Genomic DNA, 19,474 nt, shown 5'->3' with positions numbered 1-19,474 from the left:
TATAAAAGTTACATGCTAAAAAGAAGACAATTTTGAAACTCTTTTTAGATTGAGTGCTCTCTCCCTTTTTTCAAAATAAATATTTTTACTTGTTAGGATAGACACTTCCGCATGCCATAAATCTTCAGTGTGTGTAAATAAATTTTTCAGTGGTTGTTGCTTATTTAAAATGTGTTGTTGATTTCCTAAGTAAAAAAATTGTTAATTGGCCATTTAAACAATATTCCAACCAATTTCCTTATCAGAGTATCCTAACATTTAAAACAAAAGCAGTGTACAACCACCTTAAAATGTTTAACCCATGGTATTTAGACCCAGAATAAAACTTTAAACTGGTACGAAGGTTAAGGATTTGTTTCAGTCTTTTCAGTTCACTGCACTTTTTTTTCCCTGTGCATACATATTTCAAGTAAGCTCTGTAGTTATAACTATAACAAGTGACACATGATGGACCCCAAATCACTGCCCTGTGAAATATGCACAGAAAAAAAAGGACAAATGAAGATATCAAGGTCTGTTTTATTTTGCGCTGAACTGTAAAATGCCACCCTTGTTGGACAGAAGATCACTGATTCTGAGCAGGGCTCACTGACTGCTAAGTTGTGGGTAGTGTTTCACTTTCAGCAACTGTTAATATCCGGGGTTATCCAGGCATAATGACCTCACTATTTGTGACACATTGTTGAATTTTCTGGTTCTTTTAACTTATTTAGACCTTTCTCTCCCCTCTCTATTCATTGGAAGGCTGGAATGATCTTGAGCCGGGCGATAACGCAGGGCTGCCTAGCTATTGGTCACCCAATCAGAGTCAAGGCTGCTGAGGGAACATCACTAGAAGGATATACATTAATCCTACAGAAAAGGTAATGCTTATGAGCTATTTAGCTAAAAATAATTAATGTTAATTTCAAGATTTCTGAGCAGTCAAATCACGATGCCTCCCACCTGAGATGGAATATTCATTAAGTGTTTAAATTTGTGCTCTATAATATCAATATTAATTTTCTAACCACAAATAAGCTTGAAAATGTATGTCAGTTTGGTAGTATTTCTTAGGTATTTTTGAAAGTGAAATGTTGGCGTTCAACATGTACCTATGTTGTAGACAAGCTGCAGCTTTAGTCTATAATTATTAGAACTCACTTCTTTATATGCATTTTGGTTAATTTAAATATTTAATGTTCTGTGTGTATTCTTAACCTTTTAAAAATATTCTAAATAGGAAACACTGAACTGGGAAAGAAAATTTGAGGAGACAAAAATTGAGGAGACCCTACATGAGATGTAGGCATCAAAAGTCTCCTTCCTGTTTGTTTTTGCTGACTTGGTAACTAATCTAGAAAGCAGATTAGTGTTTGCCTGGAGATACGACGATGGGGAGGGATAGGAGAGCAAGATTACAAAGGGGCACAAGGAAACTTTGGGATGATTTTTTGGGGGGAGAGATGGATATGGGTATGTTCATGATCTTGATTGTTTTGATAGTTTAACAGGTTTATACATGTTTCAAAACTTCTCAAATTTTATACTTTTAAATATGTGCCTGTCAGTTGTGTAATATTTTACAGTATTGTATTCTCAAAAAAGCTGGTTTTAAAAAGTACAAAAAGACAAAGTAGGGGAACAAACAAAAAACTCAAAAAATAGGTAAGGAAGGACTGAGTGCTTACTTTAGAGGGAAGTGTTGGGGGGAGAGCACTCTCAGTGGAAGAGTTAACCAGTGGTTTAGGTCAAAATGGCAGGTTTCTGGAAAGGTTATAGTTTGATGAGCACACTCTTCATGCCTATGGCTCTCCCTGGTCTTACAGGATCCTGAGATTAGTGCTGATCTGGCCTGAGCCCGCTGAGGTATATTTCCTGCTCTGGCCAGGATTATCTGGCCAGGATTATCATGGAACTGAGTGGGGCTGAAACCACAAACTTGATGTCCTTGCTGCTTAGAAAGAAAAGCTTGGGCTAGAAAAGAGATGATAATTAAAAAACAAAACAAAACAAAACAAACAAAAAGAACACTGTAGTAAGTTGTACTTGAAAAAAAAATCTCCATTTTACAAGAAAGATTTTGTTTAATTTAGGAAAGAAGGGAAGAAGGGAGAGGGAGAGAAGGAGAGAGACAGGATGGGGGGCAAGGGGGAAAGGGAAGATCCCTAGGTAATTTTATATTAATACAACTTGATTTTTATCTGAGAAACAAAATCTGTTGTAAGGTAGAAGCAAATAGTAGAAAATTTGGAAAACTACAAGTTCTTACTAACGGTGAAACTACTTTTTGTTTTTTAGAAAGCAGTAGGGACCAAAATTTTTAGAGTTTACCTCACCTCTGGAACTTTTCAAATATATTTATCTTCTCTAAGAGTATCTGAAGTGCCTCCTTGTCTTATTTTTTTTTTAAACAAAACCATATTTTATTATAAATAACATAAATATCCTCATACAATTGCTAGAGACAATATTTTTTCCTTTTCTCTTAAATAGTGTAATACGATCTTAACAAAAGCTATGAATCAAGACATAGTCTTTTAAATACTAAAAACAATAGAACTAGCACTTAAAGTAGCAACCTGAAAACTCACAGAGAATTTTGTAAACATATCATGCCTCATTTATTTGGTTATGTCTCATTTCGTGTCACTCATTCTTATTCAGTATAGCAAGTGCTTGCACATATTTGTGTATTTAATACTTTTTCTGTTACATGCATCTGATTATGAGTGGATGAAAGGCAGACCAACAATGTCGTTACCAAGTGATCTGAAAATCATAGAAAATTAAAAAATCATAAACCTCAAAATAAAAAATGCTTCTTTCTAAAAGATATTTTGGACATCTCATAGATAAACCAGTTGCATCAAAGTCTTTTAATAAGGCCACCAATTAAATCTTGATTTTGCTTCAGTTGTAAAGAATGTGGATATGTAGGATTTGGCTTTTAGTGTAAAATTCACAATCTAATTAGGACAGCACCCCCATTCATCCACACACGGAGGTTAGATTATGGAGACTACAAAACTGGGCCCATGGATTTTGTTTAGCCTGCACATTCTTATAATATTTTGAATTGGTCGTGAGCCTATAGAAATAGGGAGATTTTACACAAAAGTTACATAATTCTGTCTTTCCTTGCAAAAAATCAGAAGAATGGGCAGTACTGAACTCTCATCATCTCATTTTACCAGTGAGGCAGGAACAGTTTAGAGGGAATATATCCTCTGGTTTGCTCTATTTTCTACTGTTCCCAATAGTAGCCCTCATTCTAGCTTTAGCCTGCTTCATTCATTTCTATTCCCTGTCTGATAATCTTTACTGCCTTTCTTTTTTTTTTTTTCCTTCAAAGTAGAAATCACCCAACAAATATTTATTTATTTATTTTCTGTCTTATTTCAATGTTAATTTTTCAGTTATGGTGTTTTGCATCTCCTTTTTCTTTCCCCCACTTAGATCTTGCTGGAAATAGAATGATAACTTGCCAACATTAGATTAGAGTAGGTTAAACACTGCTCTAAGGACACCATTAACTACAACCACCAAGTGTAGCTGTGTAGTGCTAGGTGCAGAGACAAAAAAGATAGATGGGAAAATAGACAGCACATCACTAGGTAATTAGAGAGACTGAAAATCATCTCTTTGGTCAGGTCTGAAGTTTAGGAGGCTAAGAGAATAAAGCAGAATGACAGATTGCCCCATTTCGGAAAAGACCATTTGGCATGCATTGGACATTTAAGTAATATTCAAACACACAGATAACACTATTAGAAATGTCAATATCAAGCAGAAAATTGTCTATATGTAACTTCACAGTTGGATTGATGGATCAAATTTCTTATCTCTATTCCTACTGTGTTAAGAATCATGGAGGGGAGATCCCTTTCCTCTGTTTTTTTATGGATCCTACTTTTGGTCTGTGTAGCATTGGAAGATGCCAGATGTATCTGAAGCTGTCTGGGAAAACAGATTTGTAATTGTGAAGCATGATGATGATGGTCCTCCTTATAGTCAATTGGGAAATAATGAATATAATAAATATAATGATATAATGATATTTCCCTTAACTGAACTGTCATTATGGGCTGCCTTATTGTCTCTACTGTCTGATAAATGGCATATTTAAAAAAATGTGTGTATGTGCATGTGTGTGTGTGTGTATGTGTGTGTACACATATTTTGTAGATTCCCAATAGAAATAGTAAAATGCATATGCATACTCAATGAGCAAGCTTCCCAGGGCAGTTAGTTCTCTCCTTACTTGTAAAAAGAGAGTATGTAACTGGTCTTGGAAGTCCTATGCTTTCAGAGAAGGAAGGACTCTTAAGAGCATCTGTTCTAAACCCCTCTTTACAAGTAGAAGTAGTAGCAGTGGTGATGGTGGTAGTTGCGATAGTGATTATAATATCAATATCTTTATAAGAAATTCCAAGTCCACTAGAGACTTAATGTTCTAAAAAGGTCATATATCTGATCTAGCTAATGTCAGATCCAGATCCAGAACTTAGTCCAGTACATGTTATGCTATTTATGACTTTGATTCTTGGATGGAATACTGCTTCTTCATTTTCCTCTTTCTTTCATTATTGATATTGTTATTGCTATTTTTAAATTTTGTTTTTCTCTATAAAAAATCTTTTTAGCTTGCTGCTTATTTACCAAAAAGAGGAAATTATATGCTATTTTCTAATTCAGTCCCATATAAACATCATTGCATATTGGATCTAAGTTTAATTTTTCTACGGATAAAATATCTTTAAAAATAAACAGATATACTTATATTTGTGCAATTTTATTTTTTAAAGAAGTCACTATATTTTAGAATGATATCTTCTCCCCTGCTTAGTGTAGATGCCACATGAGAATCTTGTTTTTTATAACTTTGGTAATAAAATTTAAAGGTAACGTTTATAGATAAATGCTTAGAAAGACTCCTGATAAAGAAATTACTAGCAAGCTCACAAGGCTTATATATGATTTGAAACTGCATGCTGTTTGCAAAATTTCCTGCATGCTGTTTGCAAAATTTCCAAAAAGGCAATTCTTGAACAGAATTTGAGCTATGACAAAATTTGAGAAATGCTAGGAAATTTACATTTCTTTCAGAATTATTTCTTATTTTCTTAACCGAGGTATAATTTATGTTCTTTAGCTACCCACTAAGAATGTCTCCTAAACCGCCGTGTGTTAAATTCAAAACATTTTTCATAACGGCCTTAGGCTAGGGTGATAACATTTTGACATTTTATTCACATATCTATTTATTCAAAGATATCTTTAATCTCCTATCATAGGCGCTGTAATCAACTCTTAGGACACATGTGGTTTCTGCCCTCATACCGTTGACAATCTGGTAAACATCTTTCCTGTTGTAACACTATTTGGGGAAAAGATGCGACAAATTCAGAAAATCAAAACTGAAATAGATGTAGTTTATGTTTTTATAATCACATTCATCCTCTAGTCAACACGATAATTCAATTAAAAGACAAAATTCTGGATTTTATAGCTTTTGACAGTTAGCATTAGTATATTAATTACCCATTGCAGATGCCTTACACTTTAAAAAATTATCATTTCCCACTTTATTTATCTTGAAGAAATATGCTCACAATAATTTATGCAACAGGAGGAATTGCCTATATGCAATAATGTTGTACTGAGTTATAGCTGTTCTGCATTAAAATGATCTAAGTTTTATCAAAACCTAGCACACTTCCATCAAAGCATTACAGCAGTGATTCTATTATTATTTTTAAAAGGAGTGTAGTTACAAGCTTGGGATTGACAACCCAATGGTTGAAACATGAGCTTTTTTGGTACCTCAGGAGAATTTGTATAGTATGAGAATATTTAGTGATTATATGAACACAACTGTATAAAAAATTCTATATTCACACTAAAGTGTGTTGTCACTAAGATTATGTATCAGATTCTAACCAGTGAGCCTAAACTGTTGATTCCATTTTCAATCTTCGAGTAACATGAAGTAATTTGTGCTATACTTTTCCAATCTAATTGAGAAGACATGCAGAAATGCAGGTGCTCTGGGTTCTAGTATCTATTTGATACTACCTAGCTCTTTGATTTTTGACCAGCTCACTTCATCTCTCTTTATTGCACTTCATTCATCTCAGTTCCCTTCAAATTCTCAATCTATTTGTTTTTGTTTTGGATAATGAATTCCATCATCAAAATCATACATTTTAGCTCAGGACCCTTAGTCAAAAAAATTTTTAAAACTCTTCTTTTCCTTTATTAATTGCAACATAAAAAGGTCTCCAAAAGGACTATTGCCCCTCATACTTCCCCCATCCTACCTAGTGCTGAAATAGAGCAACAATTATATTTGTCTAAAGCCTGATAATAAGATTCTTAGCTTAAGGATCATTTAGACCTTGAAAGATGTTTCATAAAAAAAAAAACTTTACCTAAATATTCATGTTTTCTCATATCCCTGCTTCCTCTTCTACATTCTAAATTCACTTTCTTTTGATAGTGTCATGTTCCCTTCTTTTTTCCTCAAATTTGACATCTGGAATTTATCCTTGCCTTCTGTTTCTAACCTGCATTCCATTTATTCAATCACCAAATCAATTCTCCTTTCATAGTAAGTATGTAGTCTTTCCTTCCCCCATTGCTCTCATCACTGTAGTTCAGTGTTTTTAAAAGTCTGATCCGTAGACCACATGCATCCAAATTCCCTACGGTTCTTAACAATGAGAATCACTTGCAATACCCGTTAATGTAGAAGGGAGGAGGGTGTCCAGACCTTCAGAATCAAAGTTCTGAGGATAGGGGCTTGGAAACCTACAGTATTATCAAGTGTCTATTTCACCATGCCCAAGAATTCTTCACATTTTCTAATATAAACTGGATGTGGGTAAAAGGCTAATGCACACTCAGCCAGTTTTGGACTGCTGCCTTGACATGTTCTACCCAGATCAGAAAGTGCCTCACTTTAGACTAGAGCATTACCTGACATTTCTTATTACCAACCATTGAAGTTTCTGTCAAAATTCAGAGGCAGTCGGAAAAATCGTGTTTAACATACTATTACGCTTAATTTAATACATTTGTCCTATCTATGTAAGGTTTCTAAATACTAGTGAATACAAGGTTAGTGAATTTAGGCATGATTAAGTTAATCACATTCTAGTTTTTCTTTCTTTCTTTATTTCTTTTCTTTCTTTCTTTCTTTCTTTCTTTCTTTCTTTCTTTCTTTCTTTCTTTCTTCTTCTTTTTTTTTTTTTAACTCATATTTGGTTTAGAAAATCTGATATTCCGTAATAAAATTTTCTGGTCATCTCAGAAACAGGTGCCCAAGGTTCCTAATTTTCCATGGTATCCTTTTCCATCCTATCCTCTTAATCCTTATACTTAATTAAGCCTCTTTTTGCCTCATAGAGAGAGGATCTTCTTTGGGGACAGAAATTTCTATATTATTTTTATTGATTCTATTTAATCTCTAAAACTCCTAATCACTATTGTCATGTGTAATACACATACCACCACCACCACCACCACCACCACCACTTTGGGTACCAAGGAAATCAGTTGTCTCAGGGAAGGAAGGCTTCAGTTGCTGATGCAGCAATGATGATAGAATGGTAGAATCCTTGGGAGAATCTGGGCAGTTCTCCTCCTGCCAGGATATGGAAAATGATCCTTTCATTTGAAACCTAGAAAATGTTTCAGTGTGGTAAAAAGTTGTCAGTCTCTAAATTACATTTTCATTACAGACATAAAGGAGATAATTCTCAAAAGTGGGTGTTTGGAACTGACAGCTGCATTTATTCTAAGGTAAGGACTTTGTAAGTCATAGCTTTTAGTTGTATATTTTTCTGTTCCTAGATTCTTACAAGTATTCTTATTGTTGAGAGCAAGAAATGCTTTTGCTGCACAAATATATCTCTGTGCCCAGAAGTTTAAAATTTAACTTAATTTAACTCAATACTTTCCTGTGGGGTTTTGTTTGACTTTAAAATGCAAGTTTTCCAAGACCAAAAATAATTCTTTCCAATTAATTGCTATGATACAGTCTAGCATTTCAGGGCATCGGTTTTTTCTTTCTTTCTATTAATTTTACATTAAATTGAATTAAAATACTTTTTATTGAGGTATAACTGATATATAACATTGTATAAATTGAAGACATACAGCATATTGCTTTGTTATTTTTATCTATTGCAATATGAAATCATAGCATTCACTAACACCTCTACCACATTATATAATTATGTCTTTTTTTGTGGAGATTAAGATTTGCTCTCTTAAAAACTTTTGAGTATGTAATACATTGTTGACTATAATCACAATGCTATACTGTAGGTCTCCAGGACTCATTGATCTAATAGTTGCCAATTTACACCAGTCAACAATATCTCAGTTCCCTCATCAGCCCCTGATTACCTACATTCCTTTCTCTGTTTCTATGAGTTCAGCTCTTTTAGATTCCACATATAAGTGATATCATGCAGTGTTTGTCTTTTGTCTGACTAATCTCACTTAGCATAATGCTCTCAAGGTCCATCCATGTCATAGCAAATGGCAGGATTTCCTTCTCTGTTATGGCTGATGAATATTCCATTGTATATATCACATCGTCTTTATCCATTCATCAGCTGGCACTTAGGTCATTTCCATATCTTGGCTATTGTGAGTAATGCTGCGATAAATATCAAAGTGATACCTACATAAGTTTTCTCAGTCATTAAAATGAGGAGATTGGCACTTTGGAAAACTGGCAATAACTACTGAAGTTGAACATGTGTATACAACCCAGCAATGTACTCTGGGGGGGGACATAATTCAACCCATAACACAGAACATGGAAGTTATTGAGGTAGTCCCTCTCAGCTCGAGATGTACAATTTTTCACCAGGCACCCACCTCAGGGAGCTTCAGAGTGGAGTATTGGTGTAGGGCACCTTCATACGAATGGTTTCCTTGAGCGTGTTCCTTGTGAGTGGCTTTATAGTGGAATGTCACCAGCTTGGCCCCTCCCCATGGATAGCTTCTCCTGGTGCTCCAAAGGCAGGTTTATAGTAAATCCTGTGAGTTGAACTGCCTCAAGGACTTCTTCAACATCCAGTGAGCCATGGCTGTGCCCTTGTTGATGTGGTTTGGATCTCAGCCTTGGGTCAGGCCTCTTCTTTGAGCATTCTGTCTCAGGCCTAGCAGTACTGGCTGCTCCGTACCTACTATTCACATATTCTTCAGTGTCCTTGTTAACTCTTACTTGCCAATTTCCCAACACTCTAATCCTTTGCTACTAATTATTTATATTAAACTTTTCCTATTCAAATTACTATGTGTTTATATCTCCTTATTGAACCCTGAATGCTAAAAATAATAGTTTTATTTCTCTAGTGTCCTGGAATGACATGACCTGCTCTGTTTTAGAAATTTAGAAACTTTAATACAATTTAAATTTAAAAATTAACACAATACCATTTCTTTGAGTAGCTTTTTGTTGGTACACTGGCTAAAATTCCAGTCTACTCACTAACTTAGGCAGGACTGTATAGTTTTAGCACTGGTTCTAGGCTGGGAATTTGACAGAGGCATCAAATGTCAAAACATTTTTAAAACAACCGTTATCCAGCTTCATTCTGAGGTTCACTGCAGCTTTCCTCTTGTCCTGTTTCTGACTCTACTACATTCCTGGGCCAAAAGCTCTAGGTTAGTGGAGAGGAAGTCACAGAAAGACCAAGACTGCTTATACATCTTGGTAAAAATAAAAAGTACCATTTTTCTTTTTAGAGAGAAAGAGGGACAGAGAGAGTGCATGAGCAGGGAGAATGATAGAGAGAGGAGAGAATTTTAAGCAGGCCCTACACTCAGTATGGAGCCTGACATGGAGCTCAATTTCATGACCCTGAGGTCATGACCTGAGCCAGAATCAAGAGTCAAATGCTTAACTGACTGAGTCACCCAGGCACCCCATTAGAAGTAGAATTTTGAAACTGCATTAAAATATTCTTCCAGCTCTTTGGCCTGTACCTGTTCATGTGGACTTCATTCTGAAATAGACCTAAACAGAGCTGATTCCTGGTATCCAAGAACACAAGTCTGTCCTGTATAAGTATTACCCTTCCCACCAACAAACACAGAAGAGCAGAACCAAGGTTTAAGTGTATTTTCTTCTTTTTCTCCCCAAATTCAGGTCCTAAACATCCACTTTTACTCTATAATTTTTACTACCTTTCTTGCAATTTATAATTTCCTAATTATTCCCAATAGTACATTCCCAACAGTAGCTAGCAAATAATTCATACTTTTGTGTTTCAAACACAATAATTTTTAAAAGGATTTTGATTCTAAAAATTTTAATATTCCATTCCCAAACAAAATTGCTGTTCATTTTTTTATTGTAATTCACAGAGAAAAACTATTGATGAGGAATTTTATTCTTTTAGAGGTTTCGAAATTTTTATTAGATCTAAATTTAGTCACATCCAAAATTATATCCATCTAGTTAAGGCTAAAATGAAGAATAACTTGATAATTATTTGTAGCTGGATCATAAATGGAGCTCATTACATTTGTTTAAAAAAGACAGAATTAGTTTAGGATATTAATAACTAATCTTGGTTCTACCACTTATTGGTTGTGTGGTTTTATCCAAATCATTTGGCCTATTGCAAGATTCACATCATTTATCAGCAAAAGGGAGACATTAGTACTAACATTTTGGGTATTTAACACAGATTCTGACCTACCAATAGATTCTGGCATATTGAGTCTAGCTAATTGGTACTTTGTAGTTATTAATGATAATAATAATAATAATAATAATGAACAAATTTAAATTATTTAAATATTTAAGTATTGCATTTTGTTATGTTGTTTTTATTTGACTAAGTTTTGTTTCTTTTATTTGGCTTGATTTTAAGGTTAACTATTTCTCTATTCATTTTAAAAAGATAAGGTTAGATTACTTCCTTTATACAATCCACCAGTTCCATCTAAATTAAATATTTAAACTTTATGGTTTAAATACATAAATTAATAAATAAGTAAATAAAATCCTTAAAAAATAAGATTTAAACCTTAACACAGAACCATAAAAATATGTAGAAGAAAGTCTGGATTAAAGCATCTAACCCAGCACAGAAATCAGTTGCATTTCTACACACTAACAAAGAGACAGAAGAAAGAGAAAATAAGGAGTTGATCTCATTTACAATTGCACCAAAAATCACAAGATACCTAGGCATAAACCTAACCAAAGAGGCAAAGGACCTGACGTCAAAAAGCTACAGAAAGCTCATGAAAGAAATTGAGGAAGGGAAGTACCTGGGTGGCTCAGTCAGTTAAGCATCTGTCTTCACCTCAGGTCATGATTTCAGGGTCTTGGGATGGAGCCCTACATTGGACTCCCTGCTCAGTGGGAGTCTTCTTCTCCCTCTTTCTCTACCCTCCCCACTTCCATTCCTGCTCTCTCTCTTAATCTCTCAAATAAATAAAATCTTAAAAAAAAAGAAATCAAGGAAGACACAGAAATAGAAAAATGTTCCATGCTTATGGATTGGAAGAATGAATGTTGTTAAAATCTCTATGCTGCCTAGAGCAATCTATACATTCAATGCAATCCCTATCAAAATACCATCAACTTTTCTCATGAAGGTGGAACAAATAATCCTAAAATTTGTACGGAACCAGAAAAGACCCTGAATAGCAAAAATGAAAACCAAAGCTTGTGGCATCGCAATTCCAGACTTCAAGCTTTATTACAAAGCTATAGTCATCAAGGCAGTGTGGTACTGACGTAAAAACAGACACATACATCAGTGGAACAGAACAGAGAGCCCAGAAATGGACCCTCAACTCTATGGTCAACTAATCCTGGACAAAGCAGGAAACAATGTCCAATGGGAAAAAAGTCTCTTCAACAAATGGTATTGGAAAATTGGACAGCCACATGCAGAAAAATGAAACTGGACAATTTCCTTATACCACACACAAAACCAGACTCAAAATGGATGAAAGACCTCAATGAGAGACAGGAAGTCATCAAAATACTTGAGGAGAACACAGGCAGCAACTTCTTCGACCTCAACTGCAGCAGATTCTTCCTAGAAACATTGCCAAAGGCAAGGGAAGTAAGGGCAAAAATGAACTATTGGGACTTCATGAAGGAAAGAAAAACCTTATGCACAGCAAAGGAAACAGTCGACAAAACCAAAAGACAACTGATAGAATGGGAGAAGATATTTGTAAATGTCTCATCAGATAAAGATCTAGTATCCAAAATCTATAAAGAACTTACCAAACTCAACACCCAAAGAACAAATTGGCAGAAGATATGAACAGACATTTCTGCAAAGAAGACATTCAAATGGCCAACACATGAAAAAGCTCTCGACATTACTTGGCATCAGCGAAATACAAATCAAAACCACAATGAGATATCATTATACACCAGTCAGAATGGTTAAAATTAACAAGTCAGGGAATGACAGATGTTGGCGAGGATGCAGAGAAAGGGGAACCCTCTTGCACTTCTGTCAGAAATGCAAGCTGGTGCAGTCACTCTGGAACATAGTATGGAGATTCCTCAAAAAGCTGAAAATAGAGCTACCCTGATGCTGGGTTATAAACCCAGCAATTGCACTTCAAGGTACAACTGTGGTGATCAAAAGGGGCACCTGCACCCCAGTGTTTATATCAGCAATGTCTACAATAACCAAACTACAAAAAGAGCCCAGATGTCCATCAACAGATGAATGGATAAAGAAAATGTGGTACACACACACACACAGGAATACTACTCAGCCATCAAAAATGAAGTATTGCCATTTGCAACAATGTGGATGGAAGTAGAAGGTATTATGCTAAGTGAAATAAGTCAATGAAAGACAATTATATCTTCTCACTCATATGTGGGATTAAAGAAACAAAATAGAAGATCATAGGGGAAGGGAGGGAAAAACAAAAGATGAAATCAGAGAGGGAGAGATAAGAGACTCTTAATCATAGGAAACAAGCTGAGGCTTGCTTGGAGGGGTCAGGGGTGGGTTGATGGGGTAATAGACTTTAATGAGGGAATGTGATACAATGACCACTGGGTATTTATAAGACTGATGAATCACTGAACTCTACCTCAGAAACTGATAATATACTATATGTTAATTTTATTTAAAAATAAAAGAAGAAAAATCCCCAAAGCATCTAACTCAGACTATTGGTGAGTAGACATCTTAATGTCTACTTACTTACTTACTAAGTATGTAGACATATTTAATGTCTTAATGTCTATATTTTCATAGAACATAGAATCCATAAGGAAAATGACTAATCATTAATGACTTTGAGTATATAAAATTTTGTAAACTCCTTAATCTTAAATAGCATAGGGAAGAGCAAATAGAGAAATATGACAAACAGGGAAAATCTTTGCAATATAAATGTCAGAGATAGGGTAGTACACTTAATATATAATAAACTTGATAAAGCAGTAGAAAAGGATAAACATTTCAATAGAAATATAGGTAAAGGATGTGAAAAGGAAATACATGACAAAAGAAAAATTAGAAGAGCCAAACCAAATAAAAAAATTCAGCCTCCCTAGAAATTAAAGAAATGTAAAATAATGAGACATTATTTTCTTCCTGTTAAATATCAGTAGATATAAAACTAGGAATATCCAATGTTGATGAAAGTGTGAGAAAACAAACATGTACATTTCCTTTTTTTGTATTTATATTTGTGGGTTTGTTTTTCTTTGGTATTTTGTTTGTATTATCTATTGCTGTGTAACAAATTACCTTCAAACTTAGTGACTTAGAACAACAGATATTTATTATCTCAGTTTCTGTTGTCCAGGGATCTGGGAGTGGATTAGCTGGATAGTTCTGACTCAACGTCTTTTTTGAGGTTGCAGTCAAGATGTCTGCAAGGACTGCAGCCATCTGAGATTTGATTAGGATCAAAGATGTGCTTTTATTTTTTTTAATTTAAGTTCAATTAGCCTACATATAGCACTTCATTAGTTTCAGATGTAGAGTTTCAGATGTAGAGTTCCATGATTCATCAGTTGTATTTAACACCCAGCGCTCATCACATCACATGCCCTCCCTAATGCCCATCATCTGATTACCACATTCCCTCCCCGACTTCCCTTCCAGCAACCTTCAATTTGTTTCTTATAGTCAAGAGTCTCTCATGGTTTGTCTCCCTCTCTGATCGCTTCCCATTCAGTTTTCCCTCCCTTCCCCTATGATCCTCTGAGCTGTTCCTTAACATTTCACATATGAGTGAAACCATACCATAAATGTCTTTCTCTGATTGACTTATTTCTATCCACGCCAATGTAAATAGTGAGTATTCACCCCTTCTGATGGGTGGGTAACATTCTGTTTATTATGTATAAATATACCCATATACCAAGGAACTGAAGCCTCTTGTCAACAGCAATGTAAGTATGCTTAGAAGCAGATTTCCCATGTAACAGGAAAACAAAATGGAAGCTACAGGGTCTCTCATAACCTAATCTCAGAAGTGATGTAACAACACTTCTGGCATCACATTGGGCCACATATATCAATCCTGCTATAATATAGGAGGGACCAGACAAGGGTATGAATACTAGGAGGTAGGGAACATTGGGTGCTATCTAGGAGATCAGGATAATATTTCTGAGGGTCAGTTTAGCAATATTTATCAAAATCTATAAAAATACATATCCCTTTTGATTCAGAAATTACAGTTACAGCAACTTACCTGAAGGAATTAATAGTATGTACTATAATGTATCTTTAAGGGTTTTTATTAGAGCTTTGTAATAGTGAAAATTGAAAACAGGTGAAGCAATCAACAGTGAGATTGTATAAAAATGGTATATATTTATTATTATACTATATGCTGATATTATAAGTAATGTAGAATAATTGATGATGACAGAGGAAAATGCTAATGTGATAGAGAAAAATCAGATAAAACATTTATTTATACTGTATTGTCTGTGTGTAGAAGCAAAACTGGAAATTTCTACATAAAACAGGTAGTAGGGAGATGAATAATTATGTCCTTTAAATTTCTCTGTATTTTCTAAGTTTTCTGTAAAAAGCATTTGTAATCAGAAAAAAAGAATCACTTTTTAAAAATATGCCTGATCATGTACTGACCAGGAGGAGATAGATCATCTAGAGTTTAAAATATTCTAGGAGAGGGGCGCCTGGGTGGCTCAGTGGGTTGGGCCGCTGCCTTCGGCTCGGGTCATGATCTCAGGGTCCTGGGATCGAGTCCCACATCGGGCTCTCTGCTCAGCGGGGAGCCTGCTTCCCTCTCTCTCTCTCTCTGCCTGCCTCTCCATCTACTTGTGATTTCTCGCTGTCAAATGAATAAATAAAATCTTTAAAAAAAAATATTCTAGGAGAGATTCTGCAGACCTGCTTGCTGCATTTTTCATGAGGATAGGAGTCTTCTTATGGAGTCCCCGGTTCAGTCAAATATGTGGACTTTCTAATGTACCTATGGTTGGGAAAATATCACAAGGAAATGAGATCCCTTTTAGCAACCAGAGAGTTATCACTGTATCCTGAGGGTAATATTGGTCAGCATGAGATTTCAAGAAGATTCTTAGTTTTCATAGAAAACTTCTCCCTCAAGAGAGTAGAACTTAACACCCAAAGCTGGAAAATGGCACAGCTGGAATTTGAAACTAGAATAATACAGTACTGTTAATCAGTGTGTACTGGGAGTATTAGTTAAAGCTTTTAAAGTGGGAATGATGTGATCAAAGATGTTTTAGTAAATACATTATTTTTATCCAATTATTGTTATACAAATTATTAAACTATCTTCAGTTTAATAAAACTGTGGCTAAAAGTGCAGTCAAATGAGAAGAATACAATGAAGCCCAAAGGGCCGAGGGGCTTGAGAAATAACGAGGGTTAAGACATTAGATATCAATTTGGAATGATGTGCAGATGCACTGGAAGGAAGCAAAAGTCCAAAGATTAGGCTGATGACTCCCTAGAAGAGAAGATTAGAATTCCAGATTTTGGAGGAGGAAGTTGTTTATTTTGGTGGTCTGAGTATTGAATTGGTAGGTGCCTGGTTAGAGATCAAGATAATTTGGTTCTTAGAGTAGAGAATGTTGAAGAACTTTGGTATCAAAATGTTAGAATAGTCATTACCTGGAGTAGAAATAGTTTAGAATGATTCCAAAGGGAAAATGCCAGGACAATTTGTAAATCAATCCAAATACGTGGTGGGAGGATGAAAAATAGAACTTGTCACTCTGTGTTGCTTGTGTATGTTTGCCACCTTAGTTAGACTGTTTACTCTAAGAAGCAAAGCCCATGGCTTTTTTTTTTTTTTTTCTCTTGTTTTGGTCTTTGCTGCTGCTATGTCTAGCAGAATATTCAGATATATCATGGCTCTATCTTTAGGGTATGGCCTCATCCATCTCATTGGATAAATATGGAAGTCTCCCATGTTCCAAGTATGCCTTCTTCCAATAAGAGGGAAACATGCCTCCGAAGTAAACTTAGATAAAATATCTTTACCTGTTAGAGGACGCTAAGCGTGAAAACAAGGGATTTACAACTGTCACAGTCAGAGCCATGTCATTTACATGTGTTTGTTGGCCATCTGTATACCCTCTTTGGAGAACTATCTTCTACCCAGATTCTTTGCTAATTTTTTAATTGGGTTATTTATGTTTTTATTATTGAATTTCAAGAGTTCTTTACAAATTCAGTATACACATCCTTTTTAACAGACATGATTTGCAAATATTTTCTCCCATTTTGTCGGTTGCCTTTTTATTTTTTGATGACATTGTAGCACAAAAGTTTTAAAATTTGATGTAGTATAATTTAACTATTTTTCTTTTGTCACATGTGCTTTTGGTGAAGTTCTTTACATTTTTTAAAATAGACTTCATTTATTAGAGCAGCTCTACATTCATAGCAAAATAGAGTGGAAAAAAGAGTTCTCATATACCCCATTTCCCTACACATGTACAAACCTCACCCATTATTGACATGCCCCATAGAGTAGTTATTTGTTACAGTTGATGAATCTACATTGACACATTATGACCCCAAATCCATAGTTTACATTAGGATTCACTCATAGTGTTATATATTTGGGTTTGAATAAATGTATAATGACATTCTTTCACCATTATAGTATCATGCAGAATTGTTTCACTGCCCTAAAAATTCTGTGTGCTCTGCCTATTCATTTTTTTCTTCCTCCTAACCCCTGGCAATTGCCTTTTTTTTTTTTTTTCTATGTCTACAGTTTTGCCTTTTACAGAATGTCATGTATTTGGAATCATATAATATGTAGCCTTTTCAGGTTGGCTTCTTTCACTGAGTAATATGCATTTAAGGTTCTGGAGCCCCTTACACTTTTAACATGTATATTTACTTATACAGTTTCTAAAAAAAAGTTTAAGGTTATTCACTAGCTCTTTTTCCAGAGCAATATAAGGATTTTAGTGCCTTTTGATTACCCCCTGAACATCTCTTCTCTCTCTCTCTCTCTTTTTTTTTTTTTTGGTAGAAACTTTCGTTCTACACTTCAAAAAAGAAGTTTATATGATACTTGAGGCAGGGCGTCTAAGTTTTATGGGCTAGTAAGCAAGCTTCTTATCCTCCCATTGTCTGTTTCTTTATCTTTAAAATGGGCAAAATAATAGTACCCATTTCAAAGGGCTGTAGCAAGGATTAAAATGTAAATATATTTTTATGTGGAAATTGCTCTGATGCAATAGTAGTCTCCAAGTAAGCTCCTAGATAGGCTATCATAGATTTCATGGAACAGAAAGGTGCACAGGCCAAATAAAATGTTCAGATCACAGTTTATTCAATCAATTGCAAATATGATGCAAAATATATAGGAAGAGAGGTGGGCTAGGTAAACACACTTAAGGTGTGTGTTAAGGAGTCATAATACCTGAATCTCTGCAAAGTTGATATATCCCCTCTCTGTTGTATCAGCCTTCCCTGCTGATGATGTGGTTACAAGGACCAGAGTGGAAATTTGAACAAGGGAGCCTAACATATTAAAGGTGTCTGAGGAAACAACACATACTTGCTCCGTAAGAGAGCTTGTTGGCTAGTATACTTGGACAATAGCTACGCTCCGCGTTTAGCCTGATGGGCAGCTATGCATTTTATTTGGCTGAAAATCCAAAATCAGAGTCGGCAATAGGTGGCCAATTAAAGATCTCACAATTATTGTGTGTCTCAGGTGCTTCATTTATACCCGTGTGCCATAGGTATCTGTTGTTCATTTGTTATTTAGCAAATCATGACTATTAAATGCTTGTTTTTGCCCCCCCCTTTCTATCTGTGTTCATAGATTTATGTTCTCTACTTTGTGTCTGATACTCCTCAGTTTACTAACTTACTTATTTATGGTTAATACAGCTAATGAATTTCACCCATCCCATTTGTTTTCTTGTCTTCTAGAGCAGAATGGACTATTCCAAGACAATACAACAATTGCACATTGTATGTGAAAATAACTATAAATCTTAGATACTATTATTATTACATTAGATGGCTTTTGTATTTTAATATTATCATCTATCTAAGAGTGAAGATTAGCAATCTAGTTAAACTTCATCGGATTAAACAACTAACTGAAAATCCCGATATTAAAGTTATTTGGCTTGATTTTGATCTGAAATAGATAACAAGGTGTATTTTAGTAGTCAGATCTTTTTGCTATGAATTTAATTTATCCTCCCATCCTTCCCGTTGTATAGATTATTGGCTGTTACTTACAAGGCTAGTATACTTCTATTTTTTTTTTTTCCTTTCCTACAGGTTTATCCACAGTTTGTTCTGACCTACCTAGAGGAGCTCACCGCACAAGTGGATATGACTCAGACAGAGTATCACATTCACCGTGGTGCCCGGACTACAACTCATCAGGAACATGGTAGCAGCTTAGCAGAAGAGGTCAGTGTAGTGAGCCAGAGGCAAGACAGAAATAGATCTCTAAAATGTATTTTGAAAAAGAAAATGTTCAAGTTGTTTTCAAGAGACAAGCACAAATTCACATCTTAACGATACTGTTTAAAATCATACACATAATATAAATATCTGTATGCACATTTATATTTATGTAAACATCTATATATACTCATATAAACATTATTTTATTAAATAGTGGATGACCTTGTAGCTTTTGTTAGGACTGATGGCTTTTCGTCTGGTCACATACAAATGATTTCTGTGCCAAAGGAGGAAGACTGGAGGAAGCCTGAAAAATGTAATGTTATATTTGAGGCATATGTAGCTTAGATATATCCACTCAATGAAATTAGGTACAGTATTGTTATATTTCATTTCTTAGGTTCTACAAGAATGTGCTAGCATCCCTGGTCTGAAGGAACTGCCAGAGCCTTCAGACACCCATTTAATGCCAGAAGTTCCTCTTGGGGAGACAAGGCAGCTGACAGTGGCACTGGTGAGGAAACTGGAAGAGAAACATCCTAAGGCTTCTGCTCAGAGGTAGGGCA

The 19,474-nt window shown here is 35.0% G+C and overlaps 1 protein-coding gene across 3 annotated transcripts in view; it reads left to right on the top strand.

Annotated features, from left to right (window-relative positions):
- Positions 1 to 747: 747 nt before the first annotated feature.
- LOC309873363 (doublecortin domain-containing protein 1-like) overlaps positions 748 to 19,474 on the top strand; it is a 232,498-nt gene continuing 213,771 nt past the window's right edge. For all 3 annotated transcript variants that reach the window (XR_014316312.1, XM_082748858.1, XM_082748857.1), the window contains exons 1-4: positions 748 to 863; positions 7,725 to 7,785; positions 18,777 to 18,911; positions 19,309 to 19,466. Coding sequence is in view for 2 of the 3 variants with exons in the window: in XM_082748858.1 (XP_082604984.1) it covers positions 751 to 863; positions 7,725 to 7,785; positions 18,777 to 18,911; positions 19,309 to 19,466 (467 nt within the window). In the remaining variant the exon portion in view is untranslated. The remainder of the gene's footprint in view (positions 864 to 7,724; positions 7,786 to 18,776; positions 18,912 to 19,308; positions 19,467 to 19,474) is intronic.

This window comes from Mustela nivalis, assembly GCF_964662115.1.
Source record: "Mustela nivalis genome assembly, chromosome: 9".
Taxonomy (NCBI): domain Eukaryota; kingdom Metazoa; phylum Chordata; class Mammalia; order Carnivora; family Mustelidae; genus Mustela; species Mustela nivalis.
Note: the sequence above shows the minus strand (reverse complement) of the source record. Positions and strands in the feature narration are given on the sequence as shown.